The sequence below is a fragment of the Rhineura floridana genome, chromosome 17 (assembly GCF_030035675.1).
Source record: "Rhineura floridana isolate rRhiFlo1 chromosome 17, rRhiFlo1.hap2, whole genome shotgun sequence".
NCBI lineage: Eukaryota > Metazoa > Chordata > Lepidosauria > Squamata > Rhineuridae > Rhineura > Rhineura floridana.
The window spans coordinates 2,140,204-2,168,006 of NC_084496.1; the positions used below are offsets into that span (position 1 = coordinate 2,140,204).

Genomic DNA, 27,803 nt, shown 5'->3' on the forward strand with positions numbered 1-27,803 from the left:
TTATGATAACGGACACGCTGCCAACATTAACCAATAAGGACCTATCTGTCCTCCAATTTTTCAAAAAGGACGAGGGCTGTGGGGGGAAGAGGTGCTTCATCTTAGGAAGATGGTGTTTGAAACAAAGCTGAGAGGGTAGGGAGGGGAGCAGAAAAGGGACGCACCGGAAGGAAAATAACAATTTGGACACCAACATTATAAGGCTCGCTGTACATGTGAAACCACTTTTATTATTGACATTTTAATATATATATATATTTGTACACAATGCAGTTAACAGCTCCTTTTATAACTTTTTAGTGAACGTCTAAGTTAGATGTGCAGAAACTGAGTTAAGTGTCACAGGGCTTATAGGGTGGCAGAGAGTTAAATCACGAGTCAACCCATGAAGTACAGATGGAGACAACTTTTGAGGAGGGGGTGAGGAAAACATGTGTATGGGGTTCGTATTTGTGTATGAGATTTCAGTTTGATCGTAACCTCCAAATTTCGCGCTTTTATCACACCCCTCATAGCCTTAAAAGACTGAAATACTTCTTGGCATTTTCAAACCAGTCTCGTGCGTGTGCGTGCTTATTTCCTTACTTCATTTATTTTCACAATTAATATGCCACTTAGTTACAATTGTCTCTAAGCAGCATTGATCAAGCCCAACAAATACAAATGCCATTTATATCCCACCTTTCTTCCATCATGAAACCCAAGGTGGTATTTGTGGGGTTTTCAAGATGTCTCCCATCCAGACGCTGACCAGATCTGAAGTTGATTAACTTCATTTGAACGTGTATCAGAGGGATGGGCCACCAGTGGCCCTCCAGAGGTTGCTGGACTTCATCTCCCAGCAGTCAGCATGGCCAGTGTAGTCCATCAACATCTGGAGGGCTTGAGGTTCTCCACGTCTGGTGTGTCACCACCTTTGCTGGCATGCACTGCCAGGATAGGGAGCGACTTGGAGGTAACATACTTCAGCCAAGAGTGAAAAACAAACAACCTCCTGAATCACTTACAAAAACAAACCAGTTCTGATGCCTAAAACAAAAGCCCTTTAAAAAGAAAAACTCATCCAGTTCTCAAGCTGAAGTTCCCACGAAAACAAGCAACCTTATCAGCAGGTATTGGCACATCCCTGACCCTCAGTTAACTGCCAGTCTCGCTGTTTTGCAAAACATTTTAAACAACTCAAGAGTGTTCTTCACAAAACCACGTTTCCATTCACAAGCACTTTGTCTCCTGGAATCGCCTGCCTCAGTTCAACCACAGAGCTATGCCCGTCTTCCCTAACCAGGTTCCCTACAGGTGATGTTGGACTTTCATCTCCCCTCAGCCAGTATGGCCAATGGTCAGGCATCATGGGAGCTGGGGGTCTGAAGCATCTGGGAGGCAAGACAGATTTATATATGGTTCCTATTTGCGTTTGCGCCATAAAACGCGCCCAGCATGTTGCATCAGTAGGATCCTCTTTTGATGCCACTGGGGGTCTGGTGGTAGTTGAGCATAACGGGCTGGATTGAGGAGTCAGCACATGCATGTCTTCCATTATAGGAGGGTCTTTTGGGGGGAGGGGGAATTCCAAGTCTGCAGACAGTTGTGCAAATGAGTCAGGTTTTTAAAGGAATTTGGTATGTTGTGATGCTTGGGAAAAGGATGGCTCTCATGAGGAATGTGAGGAAGAAGGGAAGTGTTCCTGATCTATTCCCAGATAACATCAGCTACAATCCCTGCTGTCAAAAAAATCATCATCAAGCAGGAAGCTTCAGTGATGTGTAGCAAACCCGTGTGTAAAGAATGTGCCTACACTGTCCTGCCTAATAGTCGCTGAACATTCGTAGAACCAATGAAAGGTTTTTTTTTAAAAAAAAAAACAAGTTCCTAGTTCTCATGCCTGCTCAAAGTGGTGGGCGGTGCTGGCACTAGCTCGCTAGGTTAGGGTTCCCAGGGGCGAGGGCTATGGTGATCTCCCCGTGGCTAGCCAAGCAGATAATTTATGCAAAATCAGTAAATATATTGGATATAGAATTGGGCTAGGTTTCTTACGCATGCGGAGCAGCCCTCCCCAACCTGGTGCTCTCATGTTGACTGGGGCTGATAGGAGTTGTAGTCCAAAATGGCTGAACAGCACTCTGTTGGCAAAGGCCAGCGTAGACCAAGGGTAGCCAGTGTGGTGCCCTCCAGATGCTGTGGACTCCAACTCCCATAAGCCTGAGCCAGCATAAATGGTCAAGGATGATGGGAGCTGTAGTCCAGCATCACCTAGAGCAGGGCTTCCCAAGCTGGTCCATGGACCCCCAGGGGTGCATGAGCTTCATTCAGGTAGTTTGCAGAATGACCGCATTAAATATTCATAGCAATATTTAATTCTGTTTTTACTTTTATTTCTTTTATTGTATTTAAGTTTGAATTCTGTTGGAATGCAAATTGCAATATGATGAAATGCAAGAAATAAAAGCAACAGTAAAAAATAGAATTAAAGATCATACCTCATCTAGCACGGCACATTACAGTGGCGGCGTCAGGCAGAAAAATCTTTTAAGTGGTCTGCCAAGACCCTCAGCCACGTTCAAGTGGTCTGTGGGGGAAACAAAAAGGTTTGGGAGCTTCTGACCTAGAGGGCACCACATTGGCTATTCCTGGGGCAGACTATGTTTATGGGGCTTCCTAAAATGGGCAGACATTCTCCACCTTGCATTTTTCTCAAAGCGTTCTGCAACAAACCTGCATAAAAGGTAATCCTAGCCTGCTCTGCTATATAGCAGCTGTTTCCCAAAAGAAAAGAATAATCTAAGGCACCTTATTCAGCTCACTTATTTGCAAAATATACACAAAGCCTTAGAGTGTATTTGCATTAAAGGGCACTTGTTCATCTTGCAGGATGTGAAAGCAAAGCGTTTCTCCCCCCTCACCGCCCTTAAATACTAATATACATTGTACAGTTGTGCCCTAATTCAGAGTGGCCAAATGCCTGTTCACATACCCACTCCTTGGTAAGAGAGAGAAAATGCACCCCACCCAGCTTGCTTTTTAATACTTTTTTGCTGTTTAAGCAGTGAAGTGCTGGTATATCTTACGGAAGAATACAGAAAGGAAAACTTTGCAGCTTGCCTCGCCTCCCGGACCTCCCAGATTAACAATGTTATGACATCACTGCCTGAGCTGTATTCAGTTTTTTTCCCCTTCCACAACTACACAGCGCAGGCTAAGACTTTGGATACCCTTTTCTGAGATGCTGTTGTGATGTCATCATTCAAAAGTAGTCTTTATGCCCTCCAGGTGTTTGGACTACAAATCCCATCAGCCCCAGCCAGCACGACCAAACCATGACTGTGCTAGCTGAGGCTGATGGGAACTGTAGTCCAAACCATAGCCATGCTAGTTGGGGCTGATGGGAACTGTAGTCCAAATCATAGGGCTGAGGCTGATGGGAGCTATAATCCAAACCATAGCCATGCTGGGTAGGGCTGCACCAGATTGGCAAAGGTTGTTCCTAGGTGACATTCCCATGAAAAAGGCCCCCCTACAGAGGTCATTCAGGAGTGCATGCCTCGCTCCGATAATAGTCCAGACATTTAACACACATTACCCACCAAGGAGAATCTAATTCAGTTATTATGTAGGAGCAATCTCCCAGTGTTTTCTGCTTTATCTCAGGCTTGCATCCTCCTGCAGAAAATCCGAACAGTACACTCCCCCCCATGAATTAACACGAGGCGCAATCTCTCGAGCACGCCTCCCATCCATTTCCCATGGAGTTTGCAGAGAGAAAACCTCCCCAGGACCTGTGTCCCGTGGGCCAGTCTGTCTTCCTCTCTTGCACCCTTAATGGCATCAAGATCTACCGACGGAAGTGGCTGCCTCACATTACAAAAAGGCTGCTTCCAGCTCTCTAAACCCAAAGCAATGTTCCCTTCTATGGGGGAGGGGGGAACGTAGCAAGCCCCACAGTGGTAATGAGCACACTGAACGCTCAGGAGGAGGTGTCTGTGTCACCCTCCCAATGGAGACACACAAACTTCCTTTGCTTTTTAACTTTTCTTCAACAATACAAAGAGCTTGTTAAACTCAGCTTCACATGCCCATTGTTAAAACATGAGATTTGACTTTGGTTGAAAGCAGGGGCTTCAAGGCCAAAGGCGGCCCTCCAGGCCTCTCTAGCTGGCCCTCAAGATGCTTCCTAGGCCCTCCTGAAGTCCTTTTTTCTTGCCTGGATGGAGCATAGAGAGGCATGTGTAGAAACCTCTCACTTTTGCACAGCTGGGAAACAGCCTGCTGTACAATGGTAAGAGTTGCATCCTTTGTTCCAACCCAATGGCACGCGGCCCCCAGAAGATTGCCCAAGGGAGAATGTGGCCCTTGTGCTGAAAGGGGCTTTAGGGAACACTCTGCCAGTCATCTCCCAGCCCAGACACTGCCTGTGGAAAGGTTAGTCATCTGTAAAAATGTCTTACCATCCACTACACTCCTATACAGTGGATAATCGCAGATACCTTATGCTGCTAAGCTGAAAGGAAGGTTGGTTAATTGTGCAACCACTGAAAGATCAGTAATATTGAAGCAGCAAGCATATAGTTCTGAAACCCTGGAAGCAGAAATAGTGGTACAGTTGGAGATTTGCTCAAAACTGGGGCACTGTTTTGAAAAGCAGCCTCGCTTGGCTTCCGTTTGCCCCTCGTTGGCCAGCAGGATGCTGTCTCCCAGAGGAACTGCTCCAAGAATGTTTGTGTTGCACGGATACAGTCATCTTCCTGTGCTAAAAAGTGTTATTTCCAGGTTACAGCCAAAATTCATTCAGATTAGCATTCCTTACAAATATCAGAAGGGTCTTCTTCATCCTTCTCCCCTGGCCCCGGGATTGTGGCAGAGGTGCATGCATTTCTGCAACCTTCCACCAATAATTGTGGTCTTTTGCAACACAAAAAGCCCACCTTTTGTAGGTTAGGGGCTTTTCAGAAAGCACAGTTGTTCTACAAAAGAAACGGCCGGGTTAAGAAAATGGAAAAATGATTTGCAAAGAAATAGGGCTGCTTGTCCCTGAGGTTAAAGGGTTAGGGTGCTTCAAGCATTAACTACAAACAGATGGAAGGAGGAGGGGAAATCCCCCTCCTTTAAATATAAAAAAATCAAAACTTAAAGCCATAGAGAAAACTTACAATCATGGAATGATCAGGCTAACCACATTTATGAGGATGTTAACACTGTAGCTCAGCCTTTGCTGACCTGATGGCCCCAGGTGGCTGGAGCTGGTGAGGGTTGTAGTCCCATAACAGCTGGAGGGCACCTGGTTAGTGAAGGCTGCTCCAGCCCATGATGGTGCAAACCGCAGCATCTGATCAAGTGGAAAAAATGGGCTCTGGTTTTGATGCAAAAATATGTAAAACAGCTAAAAGAAAGGGGTAGGCGGAGGCAGAAGAAACTTAAAACAATTAACTATACATTAAAAAAGGATCCTATAAATAATATATTCTAAATATTGCAGGTTAAGTGATCCAAAAATTCAAAGGAAATTGTTGTTTGCCTTTCCTGCTTGTTATTGTGGCCGCTTTGGATGCTGTTTCTTTTTCTACTTGAGCCCTGCAGTTTCACAGTCTCCTCTCTCTCTCCCTCTCTGGCCACTTTTGTACAGTAAGAGAGGGCAAATGTGCTTTGTACAAAGCAAAACAAACCTGGGGGGCGGGGGAAAGCACAGCCTGGTCTTAGAGCTATGCTCGCTGGAGGCGGGGCACAATCATCTGCATTGCCAAAAAAAAAAAAAAAGGTGTCTTCTTGCAGGAGAGAGAGTGGCTCCTTGACAGGCTCAGAAGTTGCTGAAAATTTCCCGCTTCTTGTTCCAGTCCATCTGGGGGGCCCTTTTGTTCATTCGCTTGGCCCGGACCTTCTCTTTGGCTTCCGCTGCTGTCGGACTCAGGTTCAAGCCGCTTTCTGCAAATGGGTCCTTTTTCCCGGGTTCTCCCGCCTGATGGGAAACAGAAAGGATTCAGCAAGGGGAAATGGCTTGGGATTGAGTGGCATCGCCTCCCGCGGCGCAGGTGGGCACTTCTCTTTGTCTCTCCCCACAACCCCACCCCCGGGGTCACCTCATTGGACACACTACAAAAACCTGACCCCCAAAAAACCCTGTCAATGGAGATGACCAGCAGGCAGGAAAAAGAGAGCTCCCTTCCCATCCCAGGATGAAAGCTGGGTTCCCTTGAAGCCTTTCGCTTCTGCGCTGGGGCAACATTCACCCCCTATTCTTAGAAGGGCTGAAGAGCGAGATGGGGAAGGGCTGTTGCTCAATGGTAGAGAACTTGCTTTGCATGCAGAAGGTCCCAGGTTCGATCTCCAAAGGCATCTCCAGGCAGAGATGGCAAAGGCCCCTTTCTGAAGCCATGGCGAGCCCCTGCCAATCAATCTGAAGGCCAATAAATGGACCCAGGCTCTAGGGCCGCAGCTCAGTGGCAGCACACCTGCTGTGCAGGCTGAAGCTCCCAGCGTCAGTCTTCCAGGGAGGGCTGGGAATGTCCCCTGCCTGAAACCCTGGAAGGCTGCTGCTAGTCAGTGTGGGCAATGCTGAGCCAGATGGACCAAAGGCCTGACTTTGCATTTGGCTTCCTACGCCTTCTCCCTCCCCTGCTCCCTGGACATTTAAACTAGAGATACCAGGGGATGTTTTGCGTGCAAAACATGAGTCCCCCTGCTCAACCCTCCCTGACATGTAAACGCCTGAAGTCTAGGAAGATGTGCTCTTGCTTTCCTCCCTGCAAAGCCTCCCCACTGTGGCTGGACTAGGTTGTCCTGGTCGAGTGAGACCCGCAGCCTGCACAACTTCAGGCAAGAGGTGGTAATTCTGAGACGGATGGACCCAACAGTCTGTGCAAGGCAGCTCTCTACATCCCAAAGATATCCTTTCACACTGCTCCAGCTTTGCTGTACCTGCCCTGAGGAAGCTCACCGTCAGGAGTCCACTCCAGAAAAAGAGGCATGGAAGTCACTTCCCCCACCCCTGTGCATCATCAGGATTTTCCTTCTGTGTTAGCAAACAGAGCTCCCCCCTCCAGGGCAAGGAAGTGTCCAGGCAAAGGAGGATGGGAGGGGGGTGCTCAGAGAGATCTGCTAGCAATACTTTCAAAATAGCCAGAGAAACACAAAGATGGTTTAAAGGGTGGGGATTCTGATGCCCTCACTCTTCAAAGCATCCAAGGGCTTGGAACATTTGGCCCCACTGTGGCACACAGGCCTGCCTACACGCTTAGAACGTAAGAAGAGCCCTTTCGCTGGATCCGGCCAGTGGCCCATCTAGTCCAGCATCCTGTTCTCACAGTAGCCCACCAGTTGCCTCACTGGGAAGCCCCAAAGCAAGGCCTGAGTGCAAGAGCAACTCTCCCCTCCTGCGATTTCCAGACCCTATTCCGGGCATGTAGTTCTTGGAGGCCTGACGAAGAGATGACCCTGCTTTGAAGCTGAGATTAAATGAACCAGGGTTTTACAGTCAGCAACTGGCTGCCTCTGGGCCAAATCTGGCCTCTCAACTGCCAAACCCAGAAGCAAAGATGTGGATGAGCAGCACCTCAGCAATGGGACTCGGTGCCCAAACACATTTTGGAGAGGGGGCATGGGGGAAGTTTTTGCTGTGACCCCCCACTCCCCTGTCAAAGTTGATGCCCAGGGAAAATTAGTTGCCATTCAAATTTCTATGATATCACAGGTTCCTTCTGCTTCCACTTGAACCCACAGACCCCTGGAAGAATCTGGGAACAAGGCAGTAAATTTAGAAAGGCCCTCGGCAGAACCTAACCAGTGGTACCAGTAATAAAACAGGACATCGATCACTGCTGGCAAAAGCCAGATGAAATCAGGAAAGAATTTCTCTCCCTTACCCCCAACCCGGCATGGAAAGAATGCATAGTTTGGGAGGCTAGTTGCTCCTTTGCAGGAGCAGGGGATCGGATCTTCAGTAATTCAAGCTCTCTGTGGTCTTTGCAAAACTCTCCTCTAATCAAGGCCTGCACATTTTTCCCTTAAAAGAAATTTGGGAAGAGAAGAAATAAATAAGTGGCATTGCATTTAAGCATCTCCCTTCACATTTGAATGCAATTAAGCTTTTTTTAATTATAGGGTTTCGGGAAGGATGGTCTGGTTATTTGCTGTTTTTTGGGAGGAATAAGTCTGTGTTCCCTTTGCAGCTACATATTCCTAGCAGCTTGTATTGTTCTCTTGACTCTTTCATCCTGAGGGGTCCCCGGAAGAATAAAAAAGAGGAGACAGTTTGACTCTGGCCACCTCTGGGGTGGAACATGGCAGATGTTAGCTTGCAGTAACGATGATGGGTTCAGAATGGGGAGGAAAAGGGGATGTGGAATTTGCGTGTGGAGCATAAAGAGAAAACAGAAATGCTTGCTTGCTTGCTTCCTTGGAAAGGGGGAAGAATGTTACATTTTGGCATGGAAAGCTTTACACATTATTGTCGCCATCATCACTTATTGCCTTTCTTACTTGCCCTTTGGCCTACGGTCCCAGGGCAGGTTACAACAATATAAAAATGCAATATTTGAATCAGTGAAAGCAATCTGCAATCACAAGAACCGGGTGGGTCCTAAAAATAAGTATCTCAGGGGTCAAGGGACCATGGTAAAGAGGTGCATCTCCAGCATACAATGAAAGGTATACAATGGTGCACCTCCCTCTGTGGGGAGGAAATTCCACTGCTTAGAGGCCGCCACAGAGAAAGCCCTGTCCCGGGCTGCCACTTGCCAAACTTTCAAGGGGAGTGGAACTATCAAGAATCCCGCCCCCTCCAGTGCCAATCTGAATACCTGATCTTAACACCACATGAAGAACTAGAAGCTTGCGAAAGTAGCTCAAGAAGCAAGAGCTAGCTAGTGCAGAAATACCCTTGGGGGGTATGGGAGATGGAGGACGGAAGATCAGCAAGCAGAAGGAATCCCCCAGTCTAGATGAGAAGTAGGACCAGATTAGCAACAGAAGAAAACAGGAGAAGGTGGTTGGATGCCGCAGAGGAGCTGAAAGAGAGGGAGAGGCAGAACTTGGAAGAGGGAGGAGGAGAAGAAAGGGGGAAAGTCAGAGCAGGCTCGAGCGAGGGACCACTGGAAGAATGCAGGCCCAGGAGTCCCTCTGAGAGAGCAAGAGTGCCTGGGAAAGGAAGGAGCTGCGTGAGGTTTGCTGGACAAGAAATAGCGTCGCTTCTTTTACCTCCGACTCCTTCTCAGGACTTTGGCAATCGCTGTGGGACGAAGACATGGATCCCCCATTCAGCTGTCAGGAATGGAAAGAGGGTGTATGTTTATTACAAGAAAGAGGCGCTTGGCCTTCCCAGGAGGGATCAGAACACACATTGGCCAGCTGGAGAGCAACATCTTGAGATGTTCTGCCAGCGTGGCGATGCTGTTGCTGCCACCTGGAGAAGTGTGGGCCTTAAAGAGGAAAGGAAAGGTGGGTTCACCACCACCACCACCCTCCAAAAAACACACATTCCCTTACAATCTTTCCCCCAAGTGTCAACGATAAATAATTTCCAAGCAGCTTCAGAGGCAGAGAACAAGTGTCACAGAAGTCTTTTAAGAAAAGGAAAGACGTTTTGTCAATTCGACAAGCGTTTCTCATAACCGTCTGTGGACCTTGAAGCTCATTATTAGATCTGCAGGTGAGCTGCAGGTTCATTTCCTAGCCCTGCTGCCTGTGGTCTAAGGTCTAAGGCTTGCTGAAGCCACAGAAACCTGGGAAGGGTGAAGCAGAATGACCACAGGAGTCAGGAACTCTGAACTCATTTCTCCGAAATGAACGCGCCTTACATGTCACAGCTTAAATGGGCGTCTTGAGGTGAAAGCTGGGCAGAAAACCAGAATCCCCCAGCCTGGAGACCTCCAAGTGTTTTGGACCACAACTCCCATCAGCCCCAGCCAGCATGGGGGATGATGGGAGTCGTAGTCCAAACCACGTGGAGGGCACCAGACTGGGGAAGGCCGTGCTAAGCTCCCAGACAGATTCTGTGCAGGCAATGCGGTGTGTGTGTGTGTGGTGTGTCACTCATTACTCACCTGCGTTTGTGCCGACCCGTTGATCATGGGCTGAGGAAGTCCACCTGCAGACAAAACAGACAGCCCCAGCTGAATACAGCCATGCAGAAACTTGGACATCCTAATACACTGAAAAATGGAAGACCCAAAGGACTTTTCCTGTGCAAACGTTACTGGCCATTGGTGCTGCCAATATTAACAGGTGGAGGCATGCCTGGGCACTGAGGCTTAACAAGGGGAGGTCCTGCAGGATTCAGTGAAATGACAGAGACCCCTTATGCATACAGAAAAAAGCCCCCCCCCACACACACACACAGAGGTTGCTCATATCTCCTTCTGTGGGCCAAACCAGAAGTGACGTTCATTGCGTGAATGCTATTAACATGCACGCTTTTTCAAAAATGCAAATGGCAGCCGCGGTTGGGGCTGTTCAGCAGCAGGACCACCGGAGTTGGGAAGGGAGAGGTTAACCCCCACCCCCACTGTGATCCCTAAATTGCCTCCCTCAAGCTTCTGTTTGCATGCCAAGAGAAGTGTCCGTGCAAAGAGGAGCTTCGGGGAGGGGGGTTTCTGTCAGGACCACAGCAGAGGGGGAAAGAGTTGCCCACCTGTAACCATCACTGCAAAAAAAAAAAAAAAAAGGCATTCGTGTAATTAATTACACAACTTGTTTGGCCCTGTTGCATCCTTGACAGGAGAGAGCAGCCGGCAGGAAACAGCCCTCCCTCCGCTTCTGGGGAAGGGGGTCTGGGTTTGGACAAAGCTAACTTCTCTTCCCCTTGCTTCCCCTCAGCCCCCACCACCCTTTTATTTTGGGGACAAAGGGGGACTGAACAGATTCCCTCTGCTACTGAAGCAATTAGGGTGGAAGGGTCCCTCCCCTCCTTTCCAAACTGGTTTGCGTTTTCCAGTCATCTGCTGTATTAGCAACCAAGCTGTAGCCCTTCAAGCCTGAATACAGTCCTCAGCAAGCAATTCCCAGATCAGCTGCCAAAATAAAAGCTGCTGGATGCTCAACAAATTGCTTCATTTTATACCAAGACAGGTATATTTTTTCTAACTTGTCTTTCCTCCAGGGCAAGCGGGCTGGATCCTTACCTCCCTCATCCACCCTTGCAGGCCAACTCTGATAGATGGGTGGGACTGCCCACCTGCCAATCACCCTGATGTTACAATGATGTCAGGTGACCTGTTTTCCTTTGCCTGTATGGTTTGAAATCAAACCCCAGCAGGCAAAGGTGCAGCACTTTGCAGGCACCGCCTGTGAGCAGCTGATTGCCAGGGCTTTGCAAGTGGTGATGATCATGGCTTTCGGTAGGGAGCCGCGTCTTCACCTGCCCATATGGAGATATAGGGCATGTGGTGTGGCTTGGCCAAAACATCCTTGTCAGTCAAATTTTCTAGGGAGCTCAGGATGGCATCCTTTTAATCCCAATAAAATCCCTCCCATTTCCCCACAAAACGATTGAGAAGGAAGACAACTTCATAATGGTTTTGTGGGAAAACAGAGTATGTTTGTAATGTATTGGTGCAAATATAGAAACAAATAAGCCTCATTTACAGTTTACCATCACAATACATTTTACAGAAAAGTGACATTTCATTATGATTTGACTATGGAATTTCTAGTTCTTTACATTTGCACTTTTTTTTGCTTTAAAATGTTGCAAAATATGTGTCTGTCCTGATAGAGACCCTATAATTTTTCATATTTATCCTTAGGGACCTTTTTTTTTTTTAATGACATAGCTGTATGAAAATACATAGAAAAGTACTATGGAAATAAAAAGTATCTAATATATATTTAAAAAAGGAAAACATAAACCTATACATACATAAATGACTTACATAGTTTCCAAGAGTAAAAATATTTATTCTGTTAAGTTATACTGTATTGTTGAAATATATCTGCATTTGTTACAAATGGCTTCTTATTTACTGGCTTCTTTATTTTTACATTGTTAATGTTTTTCTTTCCTTCTTTTCCTGGTTATTATTATACTGGAAATATAGTTTGACTGACTTGTATCTTGACCAATAACAAGGTATTTTTTCAATGGGGGGGGAAATCCCTATCAGGTAAGTTATACTGGGCTAGAGTCGCCCCATGGGCTCCACTGATGAGCAGGGATCCAAAGCCAGGACTCCTTCATCCAACCACCACCACTTTCCTGGCTCTTCCTGCCCCAGATCTGAGAAACTGCGTTGGCTCGTACAAATATTTTGCAACATCAGAAGTGAACTAGGAAAAAGGCCATCGCCGGCACAGTCAACATGCAACGCTCTCCTAAACCGAAGCATCCATATCTAGATCCTGTGCAGCTCCCATCTAAAACCCTTGTTATTCGTGCAAGATCCCCACTCTCTTTTTCCTTCCTTTTTATTTTTAGTTATTGTCAAATTTATATCCCGCCCTTTCTCCCAAAGGGAGCCCAGGGCAGCAAGCAAGCAACAAGTGATAAAACACTAAAAATGACTTTAAAAAAAATATTTTTTAAACAGAACATCTTTTTTTTAAAAAAATCTGAAAAACAAACATCTTAAAAACCTTAAAAAGATCCTTTTGCCTGTGACTTAGCAGAGGGACTCTCTCTCGCCTCCTCTTCCTCAGCAATCACGTGAATACACAAAGGCATCGCGGAAGGGAAAGGCTTTGGAGCATCGCCACTAGTGTTCTGAAACCAGGTCCCAGCACTTCAAAAGACAACAACAACCTCCCTGCTTGTGTGATTTTCTCTTTTCTTTTTTTGGTAGCTGCATCTCCTCGGGAGGAGAACAGGAGGTTTATTATTTACAGTGCCAAAAAGAAACTCTCGCTCTCTCGCTCTCCCTGGTTCCTATCGCTTGCTTGCGCTTGCTCTCGGCATCTGACACCCGTTCTCCCCCCCTTCCTCCCCCCACATCCCGCACGCTAAATTGTTCCAAGTTGCATTTTTTGGATCCACTGAAAGCCAGAAGAAGACAATCCAGTTCTGCTGGAGGCAGCCTTCAGCTTAGTCAGATAAGAAACAGCTGTGTTAAACACACACAGAGCACTCCATTCAACCCAGCCAAGGGAGGAGGATTGGGGGAGGGAGGGTGTAGGAGGGGCAGCAGGGAAGGCGGTGTGTGTGTGGGGGGGGGATGGATGCTTGGCTGAACCCAGCAATCTCCCCCCTGGATAGGCAAGCAGTCTGCAATACTGAAGTACTATAAGGCTGGAGGAGGGGGCAGTGGGGGTGTTTGCTGCTAGGTTTTTAAATCTGATTTGATATTGCTGTTTTGCAGAGCTCTTTGCTTCAGTGGAGACCAGTGGCTGGTGGCTCCGTGTCAGTGGGGCGGTGGACTCTGCTCCAGGTTTTATTCCAAACTTTCAAGGAGCTGTCCAGCAGCTTCTGGAAAGTTTGGAATAAAACCTGGAGCGGAGTCCATCGCCCCACTGACACGGAGCCAGCCGTCGCCACTGCTTCGCCTGTTAAATATCAGGCGCTTGAGCGTGGCACCCCTGCTGAGAGAACTGCACTGGTTGCCAGTTTGCTACTGGGATGGGTTTAAGGTACTTGTGTGAATTCACAAAGGCCTGAACAACTTGGAGGGCCAAAGTACCTTAAGGACCACCAGACTCCTGATGCTCTGAGGTCCTCTGATGGGGCTCTTCTGGTGGTACCCCATGCCCTTGAGGTTCAGTCAGCCTTCACTAGGGACCGACCATTTAGTGTCGCAGGCCCTATGGAACTGCCTGCCACGAGAGATTCGCCAGGGACTGTCCCTGTTTTCTTTCAGACATCTTCTGATAACTGCATGGTTCAGACACACCTTTGCAATATGATTTTTCCTTTTCAAACAAACCAGTATTTACAGATGTTTTAGTGATGTTTTTAATTATGCTTCTACTGGCTTTTTTGTATTCTTGTATGTTGTATTCTGCCTTGATATACTTTTAGGAAAGTGAACACTTCAACAAATAAACCTGCAAGGACTTAATCTCTTCATCCCCGATGCATGAAAGCTGGTTGCAGTTTCTCAGTGGTGGAGGAAGAACATACTCTGTACATGTTCAGAGAAACCCTCCTCTCTGGCAAACATGGAAGACTGGAAAGCCGTCCAGGCTGTTTCCAGAGACTTCAAGCAGTGGGGTGATTCCTAGATGTCCCATTGTTAGCAGGTGCTGCAGATGTGAAATCTGCTCTTACATTGGCTCAGTACAGAGCAGTCTTTCCTAACCTGGTGACCTCCAGATGTTGTGGACTACAACTCCCATCAGCCCACCAGCACAGCTGCTGTAGACTGTCAGGCTAGGACAAACTGTAGATTCAAAACTCGGGCACTTTGCTCACTGAGTGACCTTGGGCCAGTCACCCTCTCTGAGACTAATCTACCTCACAGGGTTATTATGAGGATAAAATTGGGGTGGAGGGGAGAAACTATGTATCCTGCCTTAAGCTGCATAGAAAAAGGTGTGGCTCTTAATTTGGGTGGGGGGTTGGAGGGCTTTTGACACTGCAGCCTCTTTTAGGGAGGGGGCTGTTCCACCGTCTTATCCACCTATTCTATTTTTTAACTTTTTATTTGTGTTAGGTTTAATCTTTTTATTGTATGCTGCTTCGGGTTCAATTTTTGTGAAGAAAAGTGACTAATAAATTTAATAAATAAATAAAGCAATAAATCAAGCAAGCAAAAATAAACCAGATTACACGTAATACAATTCCTTCTACAGTAAGGCCCCACTCATACGGCGGGTTACGTTCCGGACCCCACCTGTAAAGCAAAAACCGCTGTAAAGTGGAACCCACTGAATAGAATGGTGCGCGATGCCTGAAAACCGCCGTAAAAGCAGATCAAGCGCCGTATGAGTGGGGCTTTAGTCTAATTGCGTCTAACTGAGACCGCTGTATTAGCAAATCGCTGTAAACTGGGGCCCTACTGTATTATTCTAGCCATGAAAATTAACAAAGCCTCATACGCTGGTGCAAGTCTTTTGTCCCCCTAAAGGGGGAACCAATCAGCAAGACAAAATAAGTCATGTTCTATGTTCTACAAGGACAGGAATGCGATAATATCCCAGTGGCCCAGTGCGGAGTCCTAGTATTGAGCATAGGTTCTGGGACTGAGGCCTGACTCACACTGAGGGCACAATCTCTTGTGCAAGAGATCAGATGCAGACAAATAACATTTCCTGTGCAAGAGAGCAGATGTCAAGTGGGAGTGACACCTCCTTTGCAAGACAGCAGATGTGGAGATATCTATGCATGTATTTAAACATTTCACTCTGCCTTTTCATTCAGTATCCCGGGTATGCAGGCATATCTCTGTTGTACAATCCCTGCCCCCTCCCCCAAAGCTGATTCTTGTGGGGAGGGGGAACACTTTACCTCGGATGTTCTCCTCTGTAGGGGCTATGCCCAGTTTCTTGAAGTATTCATCTGTTTCGGAGTCGACTACCAGCAGCTTGGCTTCATGTTCCTTGGACTTGATGTGTGACACAACTTCAGAATGCTTCATGCCTTCTACGTTGATCCCATTGACCTACAGGAGAGACACCCCGAGGTTAGAAGTGGAGTCAGGGTAGAGACTGGCCACTGGCACAACAGATGGACTACTACAATGCGCTTTACGTGGGGCTGCCTTGGAAGACAGTTTGGAGACTGCAGCTGGTGCAGAATGCGGCCATCCATTTCCTGACAGGCTCGAGGCCAGCAGATCATATAACACCGATGCAGGCTCAGCTGCGCTGGGTAGCTGTGAGTTTCCAAGCCAAATTCAACATGCTGGTTTTGACCTACGAAGCCCTCTACAGCTCAGGCCCCCAAGAAGCTTTCAGAGCACCTGTCCTGCACCACTGAATATACCGAGGGGTCAACTTACCCTGACAGGCAGCAGTAAAGATGACATCAGCAGACACACCATTTTAACATGTCATTAAAAAAAAACCCTGCTGATTTTATATTTTGATATTATATTTTGATACATTTCCAGGCAACTTGTTTTGAATGTGGTGTTTTTTTAATATATGTTTTATATTGTTTTGTGGAAACTGCTTAGAGTTGTTTATAAATATATAATAAAGCAGTATATAAATCCTCTGCCATGAATAACAAATAAAGAAACATACTGAAAGTTAAGATCTCAGAATCAAAATTGGACAGTCACTCCGACAATGAAAAGGCTATCAACAGGCTACTAGCCATGATGCCTACAAGCCACCCCCACTGTCAGTGGCAGCATGCCCTTGAATGCCAGTTGCTGGAAACTGCTCTTGCACTCAGGTCCTGCTTGTGGGCTTCCCGTTGGGGCCACGGTGAGAACAGGGTAACGGACTAGTTGGCCCATTGGCCTGAGCCAACACCCAGGCTCCTCTTATGAGGATTACGCAAATTGATAAGAGCATAAGAAGAGCCTGCTGGATCAGGCCAGTGGCCCATCTAGTTCAGCATCCTATTGTCACAGTGGCCAACCAGATGGCCCCGTGGGAACCTCCGCAAGGAAGACCTGAGCACAACAGCACTTTGCCCTCCTGTGGTTTCCAGCAACTGGTATTTGGAAGCATGCTGCCTACGACAGTGGAGGCAAAGCATAGCCATTGCGGCTAGTTGACACTGATAGACTCATTATCCTCCATGAATCTGTCTAATCCTCTTTTAAAGTGTTGCTGGCCATCACTGCAAGTTCCATAGCTTAGCTATGTGCTGCATGAAGAAGTATGCTCTAATTCATGGAGGATATAAGGACAGTAATGATAAGTAGTTTTGTTGTTATGTGTCTTCAAGTCGATTTCGACGTCTGGCGACCCTATATATCATCAACTCCCAATAGCATCTTTTATAAACCACCCTGTTCAGATCTTGGAAGATCAGGTCTGTGGCTTCCTTTACAGAATCAATCCATCTCTGGTTTGGCCTTCCTCTTTTTCTACTCCCTTCTGTTTTTCCCAGCGTTATTGTCTTTTCTAGTGAATCATGTCTTCTCATGATGTGTCCAAAGTAGGATAACCTCAGTTTCATCATTTTAGCTTCTAGTGATAGTTCTGGTTTAATTTGTTCTAACACCCAATTATTTGTCTTTTTCACAGTCCCTGGTATGCACAAAGCTCTCCTCCAACACCACATTCCAAATGAGTTGATCTTTCTCTTATCCACTTTTTTCACTGTCCAACTTTCACATCCGTACACAGAGATCGGGAACACCATGGTCTGAATGATCCTGACTTTAGTGTTCAGTGATACGCAGTGGTAAGTAGTAGTGGTGGCTATATGCAACTTCCAGGACCTCACGCACTGTGCCTCCAAATGCCAGTTGCTGGCAGCCAGAAGCAGAGAGAGCTGCTTTCACACTCAGGTCCTGCTTGCAGGTGTCCCATTGGGGCATTTGTTTGGCCCCTGTGAGGATGGGCCATTGGTCTGACCCAGCAGCCAGGCTCTATCGTATGTTCTAATTCCCAGCATTAGCTTTTAAAGCAAACAGCGCGCACGCAGACACGCCAAATAAATATATATAAAATCAAGAGCTAAGGCGGGTTTGTCTCTCAGAACAAAGGAGCCAACAGCAGCCAGAAGGGGAATGGCTCTGCTGTGATCAGGCTATTTTAAACCAGGACAAAAGAGGAATTCACTCCGCACAACTAGCTGCTTTGGCAAACAATCACTGTCCTTTTGTCCGCCGGGGATAATGAAGCAAAGGGGATCGTTTTGTTCATGTACAAGCACCAATTATCACCTGGCAATGGAAAGCAATTAATCAGTTCATCAGATGGTGTGCCTCTGTAGGCTTTTCCTTTCCTTTCCTTTTTAATTTGGGGATTAGGAGAAAAAAAATATCAGCCACTGAGGAGCATATTAGTCACACACACAAGTGCTTAAACCCACCATTTCTTACTCTGGAGGAAAGGCGGCCGGGAGGTTTCGATCCAGAAGGTGGCTTCGATACATCCGGATTGGGCCCTATGTGCCAGTTTTCTATTGAAAACCATCCCTGAGCTGCTCTTTGCCCCCAAAGGTGCTGCGTTGAACACTCAAATCCATCACCAAAAGTTACAAGTCACTTTTCCCCCCCAGCGGCCAGCACTTAATATTTATGCGCACACCTCTTCAGGCAGGCTAAAATGAGTAAGCAATTTTCAGCATCTTCACTATTTATTATTGTTGTTGTTGTTGTTGTTGTTGTTATTCCACCCTTCCTCTCAGGAGGAGCCCAGATTTTATTTTCTCAAAAAAATTACTTCCCTCTCTTACACTACACTCGGTGGTCACCCAGTGAAAGTGACACGCGATAGATTCCTGTCATTGGCTCAGCCTACAGTTGGCTCTCTCTGCCTTCTGCCCCAACAGTCTCAAGGGGCACACCATGGTCAACCGCCACGGTCAGAGAATAAGGGGATGCAGCCATTATTACAGGGATGGCGATTCTGAAAACAGGCTCTGGGTGTTTTTGTAGGAGGTTACGAGGCTCTTTTTCTCACCAAATAAAAATGCATAACGCTCCTTCTGCAATGGGGGCGAGAAGGGGAAATCAATCAAAAATGCTATTGCAGCTCAACCTCTGTCGTCCTATGGCACACCTGTGCCTCTTGAATGTCCACTACCACCACCATCATCATCAATTCAGAGGACTTTTGTGTGTCATGTGAATGTGGTCCAGGGAACCTTATGCACAGGTTGGGGACACCTGCATTGTGCACCCTTCCTGACTGTGTGCCAGAGACCCAGGTCACACCTTTACATTCAGTCTAGCCTCTCCCAAACAGATGGTTGGCGTTGTAGTTAGAGTGCTAGAGACCTGGGAGACCAAGGTTTAAATTCCTGCTCGACCGTGAAGGTCACTTGGTGACCTTGGGCCAGTCACTGTCTCTCAGCCTAACCTACCTCACAGTGTTGTTGTGAGGATAAAATGGAGTGAGGGAGGGAAAGAGCCACATAAGCCATCTTGAGCACCCTGGAAGGAAAGGTGGGATTGAAATGTATGAAGTAAACAAGGGTGCATATACACACCATACATTTAAAGCACATCCCCCCTCAAAAAAAAAAAAATCCTCAGAACTCACAGAGCTAAAATTCCCAGTGCCCTTAACAAATGACAATTCCTAGGATTCTTTGGAGGGGAGGTAATGTGCTTTAAATGTATGGTATATGTTAGGGATGCGCTAGAATTCTGCCCAATTCGGATTTGGTACTGAATTTTCCATTAATTCACTTATTCGCTATTGTTGCAAACTGGATTTTTATATAGTGATCTTCTGCGGCTATGCTTGGAAACTTCCCCCCCAAATATCCTCATCTAAAATATCACTATTTTTATCAATATTTCCTTCAATTGATCGATATTTCCTTTAATTTATTTGACATTTCCTTTCAAAATACCAATTATTTCCTTTAAAATATTGGTATTTCCCTTTAGAAATATCAATATTAATATCAATATTATTTCCAAGGGAGGAAAACGGATCGGTAACAGCAGTGGCTCGTGGACAAAGAACGAACTCAAAGCCTTTTAGGTCAACGGAATGCTTTTGAATCGGCACCAGCCAACAGATCCCACCCCTCAGTAAATATGTAAATATACGCTGGAGATGCAAGCCAAGCAGCCAGCTAGCACTCTGGTGGGGGAACACAAAAGCCTTGGCTCTGTCGAGGGCCTCCATTTCCTAGCAACTGCCCGAATGGCCTGGCTCACCAGAGGCGGTCCCGTACATTTCCTCCCCTTCAGGTTAAGCTGCCTCAAGCAGTCGGTTGGAAGGTACCGCCGGAGAGGCCCCAGAAGCTAACAAGAGATCTCGAAAGAGCTCTCCAACAGTCCGACGGGGCCTTCTCCATTTGCCCCCTTGTTGTCGCCTGTTGCCCACACCTGTTTAAGTAGGTGCCTAGTTGGTTCTTCGTGGCTGAAGGCAGAGGCAGAGATGCAAAGAGAGCGATGCCAGGCAGGAAACGCAGAACAGAGACAGGACAGTTCCCCTGTCTCCAAGAGGGCGCCACAAACCCAAACAGAGGAGCTGCTGAGCATCATTTATAGGAGCCCCAAAGTGCTGGGCACCCTGGATCAGGTTTCTAAATTCCATAGGTCACCTTGGCCCTCTGTGCGCTGTCCAGGAAACGTGCCAGGGGGTTGCTAAATTAATAATAAACAGCCTTTCGGTGACGTATTGAGCGGTGAAAGCGACATCTGTCATCGGGCCCTGCCCACCCTCACTTCCCATGTGCCCCACACACGGACACACACGCTCTTGTGCTGTTGCATTGCAGGCATTAAAGATTCAGATGCCAGAAGTGAGTATGTGTGCGAGAGAGAGAAAGCAAATTCGGAGATGGTGTCCTTGCAGAGCAGGTGTCTTGCAGCAGAGAGGGCAGGCAGAAGTAACAACTGAACTGTGCCATGGTTCAGACTTCTCTCTCTGAAACAGGTGACAAGCGGAGTTCCAAAGGATTTATTCATCCAGGTGATAACAGGGGCCAGTGTCCCCCCCCTGCCCCAAGCTATTTATTTTTTCAGCCTGGTACAGGTCATTTATACAAATCTGAAACAGGAGAGGGAAAACCTTTTAAGCTAAAGGCATGTTAATTGAAAGCTTCCTGTTTGCAAGTTCAGCCCACTTGATTGCTTTCCTGGCTGGGGGATTAGTGCTTTAAGATCCTCATTTACCCATTATCTGTAGCTCCCCATGTGTTCGTTTCTTTCTATTAATTTCTTTTTTTCCTTCTTTCTTCTATATTATTGTGAAATTAATGATTAATCACTAATCCCCAACCTGGAGCTGAACAGGGAAGCAATAAAATGGGCTGACCCTACAAACAGGAATCTTTCATAGGATGATAGGAAGCTGCCTTATGCTGTGTGAGACCATCTAGCTCAGTATTGTCTGCACTGACTGGCAGCAGCTGTCCAGGGTTTCAGGCAGGGGGTCTCTTCCAGCCTTGCATGGAGACTGGGGACTGAACCCGGGACCTTCTGCGTGCAAAACAGGTGCTCTGCCACTGAGCTATGGCCCTTCCCATAAAAAGTGAGTGAACAATGGGCTACTGTGGAAGCGTCCAGGTGAGGCCTGAGCAGAAACGCCTCTGCTCTCAGGTCCTCATCCCTTCCAGTCATCTGTTACCTCGACGAGCTTGTCCTGTGGCCGGAGTCCTGCTTTGGACGCTGGCGAATCCGGGTCTACTGACCGAATGAACTGCCCAGGTCTGGACTTCTCGCTGTGGAGGTTGAACCCATAGCCGTTGGGGCCTTTCTTGAGGTGACACAATCGCGGGCAGTGGTCTTTGGCTTGTCCATTCAAATCCTGAATTTGAAAAAAAAAATAGAAAAGCAATGGTGTATGTGTTTCTCCCTCTCTCTTTTTAAAAAAATTAAAAATAGGTGTCCCACAATGAGAAGAAATGCACTAAGGAAACTACCCTAAACAGGAGACACCCACCCATCTCCAAGGCCAAACTGGGGCACGTCAAAAATAGACTCAATTAGAGGAAGTGCATTTGTTAAAAACTGATTGTCCACCCCCTTCTGATAGAATAAAATTGAATGCCCTTGCTAAATGACAAAAGGATAAAATTAGATGCACCCATACGGCTCCCTCTCCAGTTTTAAGCACGCCTGAGCAAGCAGATCTTCAATTAAACACCCTATACAGGACAATCTGGAGGAGGGGACCTCAAAGAACCATGGCGCAAGCTGCCTATCATAAGCTAAATGCACAGATCTTTTTCTTAAAAAACAATCATGTTTCTCTCCCTCATGACTGTGGAGAAAGGCTGCACACAGGAATTTGCAAACGGATGCGAACTGAACTTGAGATTGTAAAAATTAGAAACAGAGAGAAACCAAAATGGACAGATCTGATACTGGGATTCCCTTCTTTTCTCTTGCTTTGTCAGACTTCAAGGCAAATTAGCAGGCTGGCCATCTGCAAATTACTTTCCCCCGATATCCTAACCACATCTGAAATGCCTCTCCAGATTTACACAGGCAAAACGTCTGAAAATGAACAGCAGCCAAGCCTCCTGGCAAAGTCCTGGCCGCGGACACCCCTGTCCCCTGAACTGAGAGCTGAGTGATGACACGCAGGGGATAATTCCATTTGTGAGATAACAAGAGAGAGTGTGCACCCGCCCCAGTTTGTCACCCGCTTGCCACACAAGGCGCCTGCAGACAGCGACGGCCCAGAGACAGCAAGAGAAGCAGATGGGGAAAATAGGAAGCGCCTTTTGATTCTGGGCAGGATTCACACCTGCTGTTCAGCCACTAACGTCCGCATCTCAGTGGCAGAGCATCTGTTCGGCATGCAGAAGGTCCCCACCTGGAATCTCCAGATAGAGATGGGGATGACTCCTGCCTGAAACTCTGGAGAGCCGCTTACTGTCAGTGTAAACAATACTGAGCTAGATGGACCAATGGCCTGACTCAGTATAAGGCAGCTTCCTGGTTCTCCATTGAAGTGGGAGGAGGATGCAGGAGTAAGAAAGAGCAGCTTTGCCTCAACCAGCACGCAGCATTTTTGATACTTTATACATGGGTATAAAGGTACTGAAAGGTTTCCACTCTGCCAGCTGTAGAGTCCAGTGAAACACCAAAGCTTGCATGCTCCTCGATCTGGTTAAAAAACACATTTTATATCATGATTGTACTCTTGCGGCACTGCTCTTCCAGTGGAGCAGGAGTTGAAATCAGGGCCTACACTGGGTTAATAGCAGCTTCCAGTGTCTCTTAAGGGAAGGGCCTAGAACAGTGGTAGAACATTGGCTTTGCACAGCAAGGGTGCCAAGTTTATTTATTTATTTGTCTATTTACTGTATTTATATACCGCCTCATAGCCGAAGCTCTCTGGGCGGTTTACAACAATTAAGAACATTAAAAACAATTATACAAATTTAAACCATACCAAATTAAAGCCCATAAAAACCGATAGGCAAGTTAAAACGCATGCTATTCAAATGCTGTTAAAAATGCCTAGGAGAAGAGGAAAGTCTTCCCCTGATGCCAAAAAGATAACAGTGTTTGCGCCAGGCATACCTTGTCAGGGACATCATTCCACAATTTGGGGGCCACCACTGAGAAGGTCCTCTCCCTCAATGCCCGACATCTCAATGTGGGGCTGGGAATGTCCCGTCTGGAACCTTGCAGAGCTGCTATGAGTCAGTGCAGACAATACTGAACTGAATGAACTGACTCCTCCCTCCCATTTCTGTCATGTTTCTTTAAGATTGTAAGCCTGAGGGCAAGGCTGTCTTCTTCCTGATTTTTGTAAGCCGCTCTGAGAGTGTTTTTGGCTAAAGGGTGGGGCACAAATGCCATAAATGAATAAATACTCTACTATATATTTTGGAAAGTTGTTTGTCCGATCGCTATGCATTTGGACACCTCTTAAGATATTGTAACCGAATTTTAGATGATTTTTTTTTCTGTTTGGGTACAACGGGATGTCATTTTGAATCAAGATGGCAGACTGAACTGTTCAAATCTGCACTGATTCGTAGGTTTCTTAAAATTCCTGAGCAACACCGGGAACGAGGCTGCTAGCAATAAATAAAGCATTCTCTCCCTGTCTTTTTTTTTCTTTTTTCATCTCAGGCATATTTGCCAGAGAAAAGAGTTTCCACCTGATGACATCTCCCCAAAGTTTGGCTGCAAATTATCTCAGAAGGAACAGCAGCATGTAAACAATCCAATTACCAGGAACGTTTCTAAATGACTGTCTGCACAAGAAGTAGGCTGAACCCAGCACAAAGGGAGAAGGTAGCAGATTTTTAATTTAACTCTCTCTTCTTTTCAAAGAAGGGTGCCTCAAGAGTTGGTAATGTATCTTATGCAAAAAAAAGGAGTATTTTTCAAAATGCTAGTTGGAGATTTATTATTATTATTATTATTATTATTTAGTCGCTTGACACCCAAAAACAAATAAAACACACTGTGGTGTAGTGGTGTAGTGGTTAAGGTGCTGGACTACGACCTGGGAGACCAGGGTTCGAATCCCCACACAGCCATGAAGCTCCCTGGGTGACCTTGGGCCAGTCACTGCCTCTCAGCCTCAGAGGAAGGCAATGGGAAACCTCCTCTGAATACCGCTTACCATGAAAACCTTATTCGTAGGGTCGCCATAAGTAGGAATCGACTTGAAGGCAGTCCATTTCCATTTTTCCATAAAAACATAACAAACCACCACCAAACAATAGCAATAGCACCCCAGCGCAGCCACAGGAAGGTTTGGCAGCGTATTAAAACATCATCTCAAAAGACTGGGAGAAAAGGTAGGTCTTTACCTGGTGCCAAAAAGATGACCAAGAAGGCACCAGGCGGACCTCACTCGGGAGCACATTCCACAGATGGGGAGCCACCACTGAAAAGCCCCTCTCCCTTGTCACCACTCTCTGAGTTCCCTTGGGGGGAGGGCTGGAGAAGGACCTCAGAGGAAGATCTAAGGGTCTTGAAACTTGCAAGGCAGGGGTGGCCAACCTGTGGTCCTCCAGAGGTTATTGACGGACTCTGGCTCCCAGCAGCCAGCGGGGCCAGTGGTCAAGGATGATGGGAGTTGTTAATCAGCAGCATCATGTGTGGGGGAGGGGGAACCGGCTTGCCACCCCTGCTCTGGGGCTTCCAGATTCCTGATATGGTCCCTATACTTAATCAAGACTCTGGTGTAGAAGGCAAACTTTTTGCACATGAGGCTTCTCCCTCTATGATGAGAAAAGTTGCCTGCCTGGTAAGATCAACCGGAGAATCCCTGCTTGGGATTCCTTCCTGCCACAAGTGACAACTGGGAGTCGTTCAATTACAATGAGGCCTTTCTTCTATGGGGCTCCCTGCTTGGACCCAGCTAAGAAAACCAGGAAGAGATGGGGCCTAAAAATGGTGTCGATGCGTGTAAAAGAAAGACACTGAAGGAGAAGGCTCCCTGGCAAAGCCCTTCGGTGGTTCCAGAGCTCCTGGAGAGGGCCACGTGGAAGAAATGACAGCCAGGCACATCTGAGGAGGCCAGGGAAATGTTGCTCAAAGAGCCTCAGAGGCAGTGGCAATTGCGCCCTGAATGCCTGCAGGTTCGGTCCAAGGTGAGACACGATGCCCTGGTGAACTCTAACCACTTCAGCGGTGGTTGGTGGCTTCATGTTGGTGGGGCAGTGGAATCCACTCCGGGTTTTAGCCTGAACTTTCAAGGAGCTGTCCAGCATCTTGCAGGCATTCAGGAGGCAATTTAAGGTCTTCTCTTAAGAAGGGGACACAGGAAGCCTTCACTACAAGTTGTAAAAGCATTTTGTAAGAGGGTTGGGTTTTTCTTTTAACGTGTTTGACTCCAAAAGGCATCTGATCATCAGATCTGTTACTGTTTCTATCTTTCGTGGCAGGGAGAAAGTCTCCATATCCTTTGCCTTCCCCTCCAATTCCTTCATCGTCCCTTTTCCTTGCTGGGGAAAAAAATCAGATGAACTTGAATCTGAAAGCTGGAAGAAGAATCAGTAATGCAAACCTTACCCATGATTGTGCAGATGCACCAAATTTGGAAAAAAGCCCCCAGTGGCTGTACTGGCCAGTCCCCCCAGCTCTTGTGCCATCCTATGGAAAGAGGCCTCCAATGGACACTTCCAGTGGTGACATCAAATGGAAAGAAGGCTCCCAGTGGCTGTACTGGCCAGTCTCCCCAGCTCTTGTGCCATCCTATGGAAAGAAGCCTCCAATGGACACTTCCAGTGGTGACATCAAATGGAAAGAAAGCTCCCAGTGGCTGCACTGGTCAAAACAGTTATACTTCAAGAATCCCTCCCCATTTCCAGAAGAGAGCTGACAGCTCACAGCAGCACAGTGCTCTGTGTGTGTGTTTTGCTAGAGCAGGGCTGGGGAGCCTGTGGCCCTCCAGATGTTATCAGACTACAGCTCCCATAATCCCTGACCACTGGCCATGCTGGCTTGGGCTGATGGGAGTTGGAGTCCAACAACATCTGGGCAGCTACACAAGTTCGTCACCTCTGTGCTGGAGGGAACAAGGAGTTCTGAGGACAGAGGTGGCACCTGGAACCACCATCCACCTGTAGCTTCTGGAGTAGCAGCAAGTACAGCCACTGAGAAGCTTCTTATTATGTGATGCCAGCATGGACTATGACCTAGGAGACCAGGGTTCAAATCCTGACTCAGCCATGAAGCTTGCTAGGTGACCTTGGGGCAGCCACAGTCTCTCAGCCTAACCTACAGGGTTGCTGTGAGGATAACATGGAGGGAAAGGAGAACCATGTTTGCCACCTTGAGCTCCTTGGAGGAAAGGTGGGATATAAATGTAACAATAAATAAATAAAAAAGCTTCCTTAAGAAGCACATCAGGGGCTTACCATGCAGATATGAAAGATAAATGCTTAAGCATCCTTTGAGCCAATGGTAAGTTGCTTTGAGCATTATTTTGGAGATGGCAAGGCAAAAACAACCCAACGTAATCTAATCGAAAGCAGATTCCAGTGTTGAATTCCACGGGTTAGCTGTTTGTCTTCCCCAGTAAAGCAGGATGTCACGTTACTTATTTCCAGCCAGGCAGATTAAACCTGGATTGTGTTCAATTTTTTTTTCTTTATTTGCTCTGCTCTCCAGCATGTGATTTCTCGCATAAATGCTCACCATTAATGAAAAGTATGCTAGGTATGAAGTCAGATGTGCCCAAGTCAGAAGGGAAAGGCCAAGAGTTTTTAAACAAAAGCGAACACTTAGACATTTTCCTTTTCTTTTTTCCGAGTGGCAGAACATTCAAGTCAGTCATTCAAATGTGCCTTATCAAACTACCGGTCCATCCAGCTTGTGAAAGTCTACTCTGACTGGTAGTGGCTCTCAGACGCCAGGGATTGAATTTGGGAACTTCTGGATTTTTAGTCAAAGATACAACTACCGTGGCTCAGGGGCAGAGCATCTGCTCTGCATGCAGAAGGTCTCAGGTGCGATCCACATCATCTTCAGATAGGACTGGGAAAGATCCCTGTCTGAGATCTGCTGCCAGTCAGTGTAAACAATACTGAGCTGGATGGACTGTCGGTCTGACTCAGTATAAACCAGGTACTTATGTTTTTAATTTTAAACCGTCAGAGTAGATGAGGATAAAACATTTAGCGAAAAACACGCAGTCCTACATATGATTTAATAAAAGCAGGAATGTCGAGCTGTCAACACCCAGGGTGACTTTTTCCATGCCAGCTGAAACATTTGCCACCTTGGAGGCTTGCAACACACACACCGGGTCCTAATCCAGAAGGGCCAGCAGCCTGACTCTCCAGAAAAAAGCAAGGATTCAAAGAAAACGCCGGAGGACCTAAGAACAGCAGAGCCCAGCTGAGCCAGGCCAAAGAAAGGTCCTCTAGTCTAGCCTCCCGCCCACCTGGCAGCGCTTTCTTTAATTAAAACTTCAGACTTCTTTCAAAGGGGGGACTGGACAGATTCACAGACGGTTGTTTTCCAAGAGGACGAGACAAATTCATGGAGGATCAGGCTATCAGCGGCTGCTAAACCTGATGACCGGGTTCCACCTCTACTTGTCGGAGAGCGTGCTTCTGAATAACAGTCGCGCACAGGACCCGCTTGTGGGTTTCCCCACAGACATCTGTTGGGCCACTACAGGAACAGGATGGTGGGTTAAGTGGGCCACCGGCCTGGTCCAGGACGCTCTTCTGAGATTCTTCTGAGTCTGTCAATAGCAACTAGACATGGTGGCTAGATTAAAACCTCTGGGTCCAGAGGCCTCAACGGCTGGGAATCACATCTGAGGACAGTTGCTCTTGCACTCAGGTCCTGCTTGTGGGCTTCCCTTTGGGGCATCTGGCTGGCCACTGCGAGGACAAGAGGCTGGACTAGATGATCTCCCTTTGGTCTGATCCA

General features: G+C 47.0%; 1 protein-coding gene across 4 annotated transcripts in view; it reads right to left on the reverse strand.

The window, feature by feature from the left end:
- Positions 1-212: 212 nt before the first annotated feature.
- Positions 213-27,803, reverse strand: part of NHERF2 (NHERF family PDZ scaffold protein 2) — a 60,741-nt gene continuing 33,150 nt past the window's right edge. For 3 of the 4 annotated variants that reach the window (XM_061600052.1, XM_061600051.1, XM_061600054.1), the window contains exons 3-7: positions 21,070-21,249; positions 15,359-15,512; positions 10,029-10,072; positions 9,184-9,246; positions 213-5,947 (exon numbers count right to left, since the gene is read on the reverse strand). In XM_061600052.1, coding sequence (XP_061456036.1) covers positions 5,789-5,947; positions 9,184-9,246; positions 10,029-10,072; positions 15,359-15,512; positions 21,070-21,249 — 600 coding nt within the window. In that variant the 3' untranslated portion in view covers positions 213-5,788. The remainder of the gene's footprint in view (positions 5,948-9,183; positions 9,247-10,028; positions 10,073-15,358; positions 15,513-21,069; positions 21,250-27,803) is intronic. The other variant, XM_061600053.1, reaches the window with a different exon arrangement.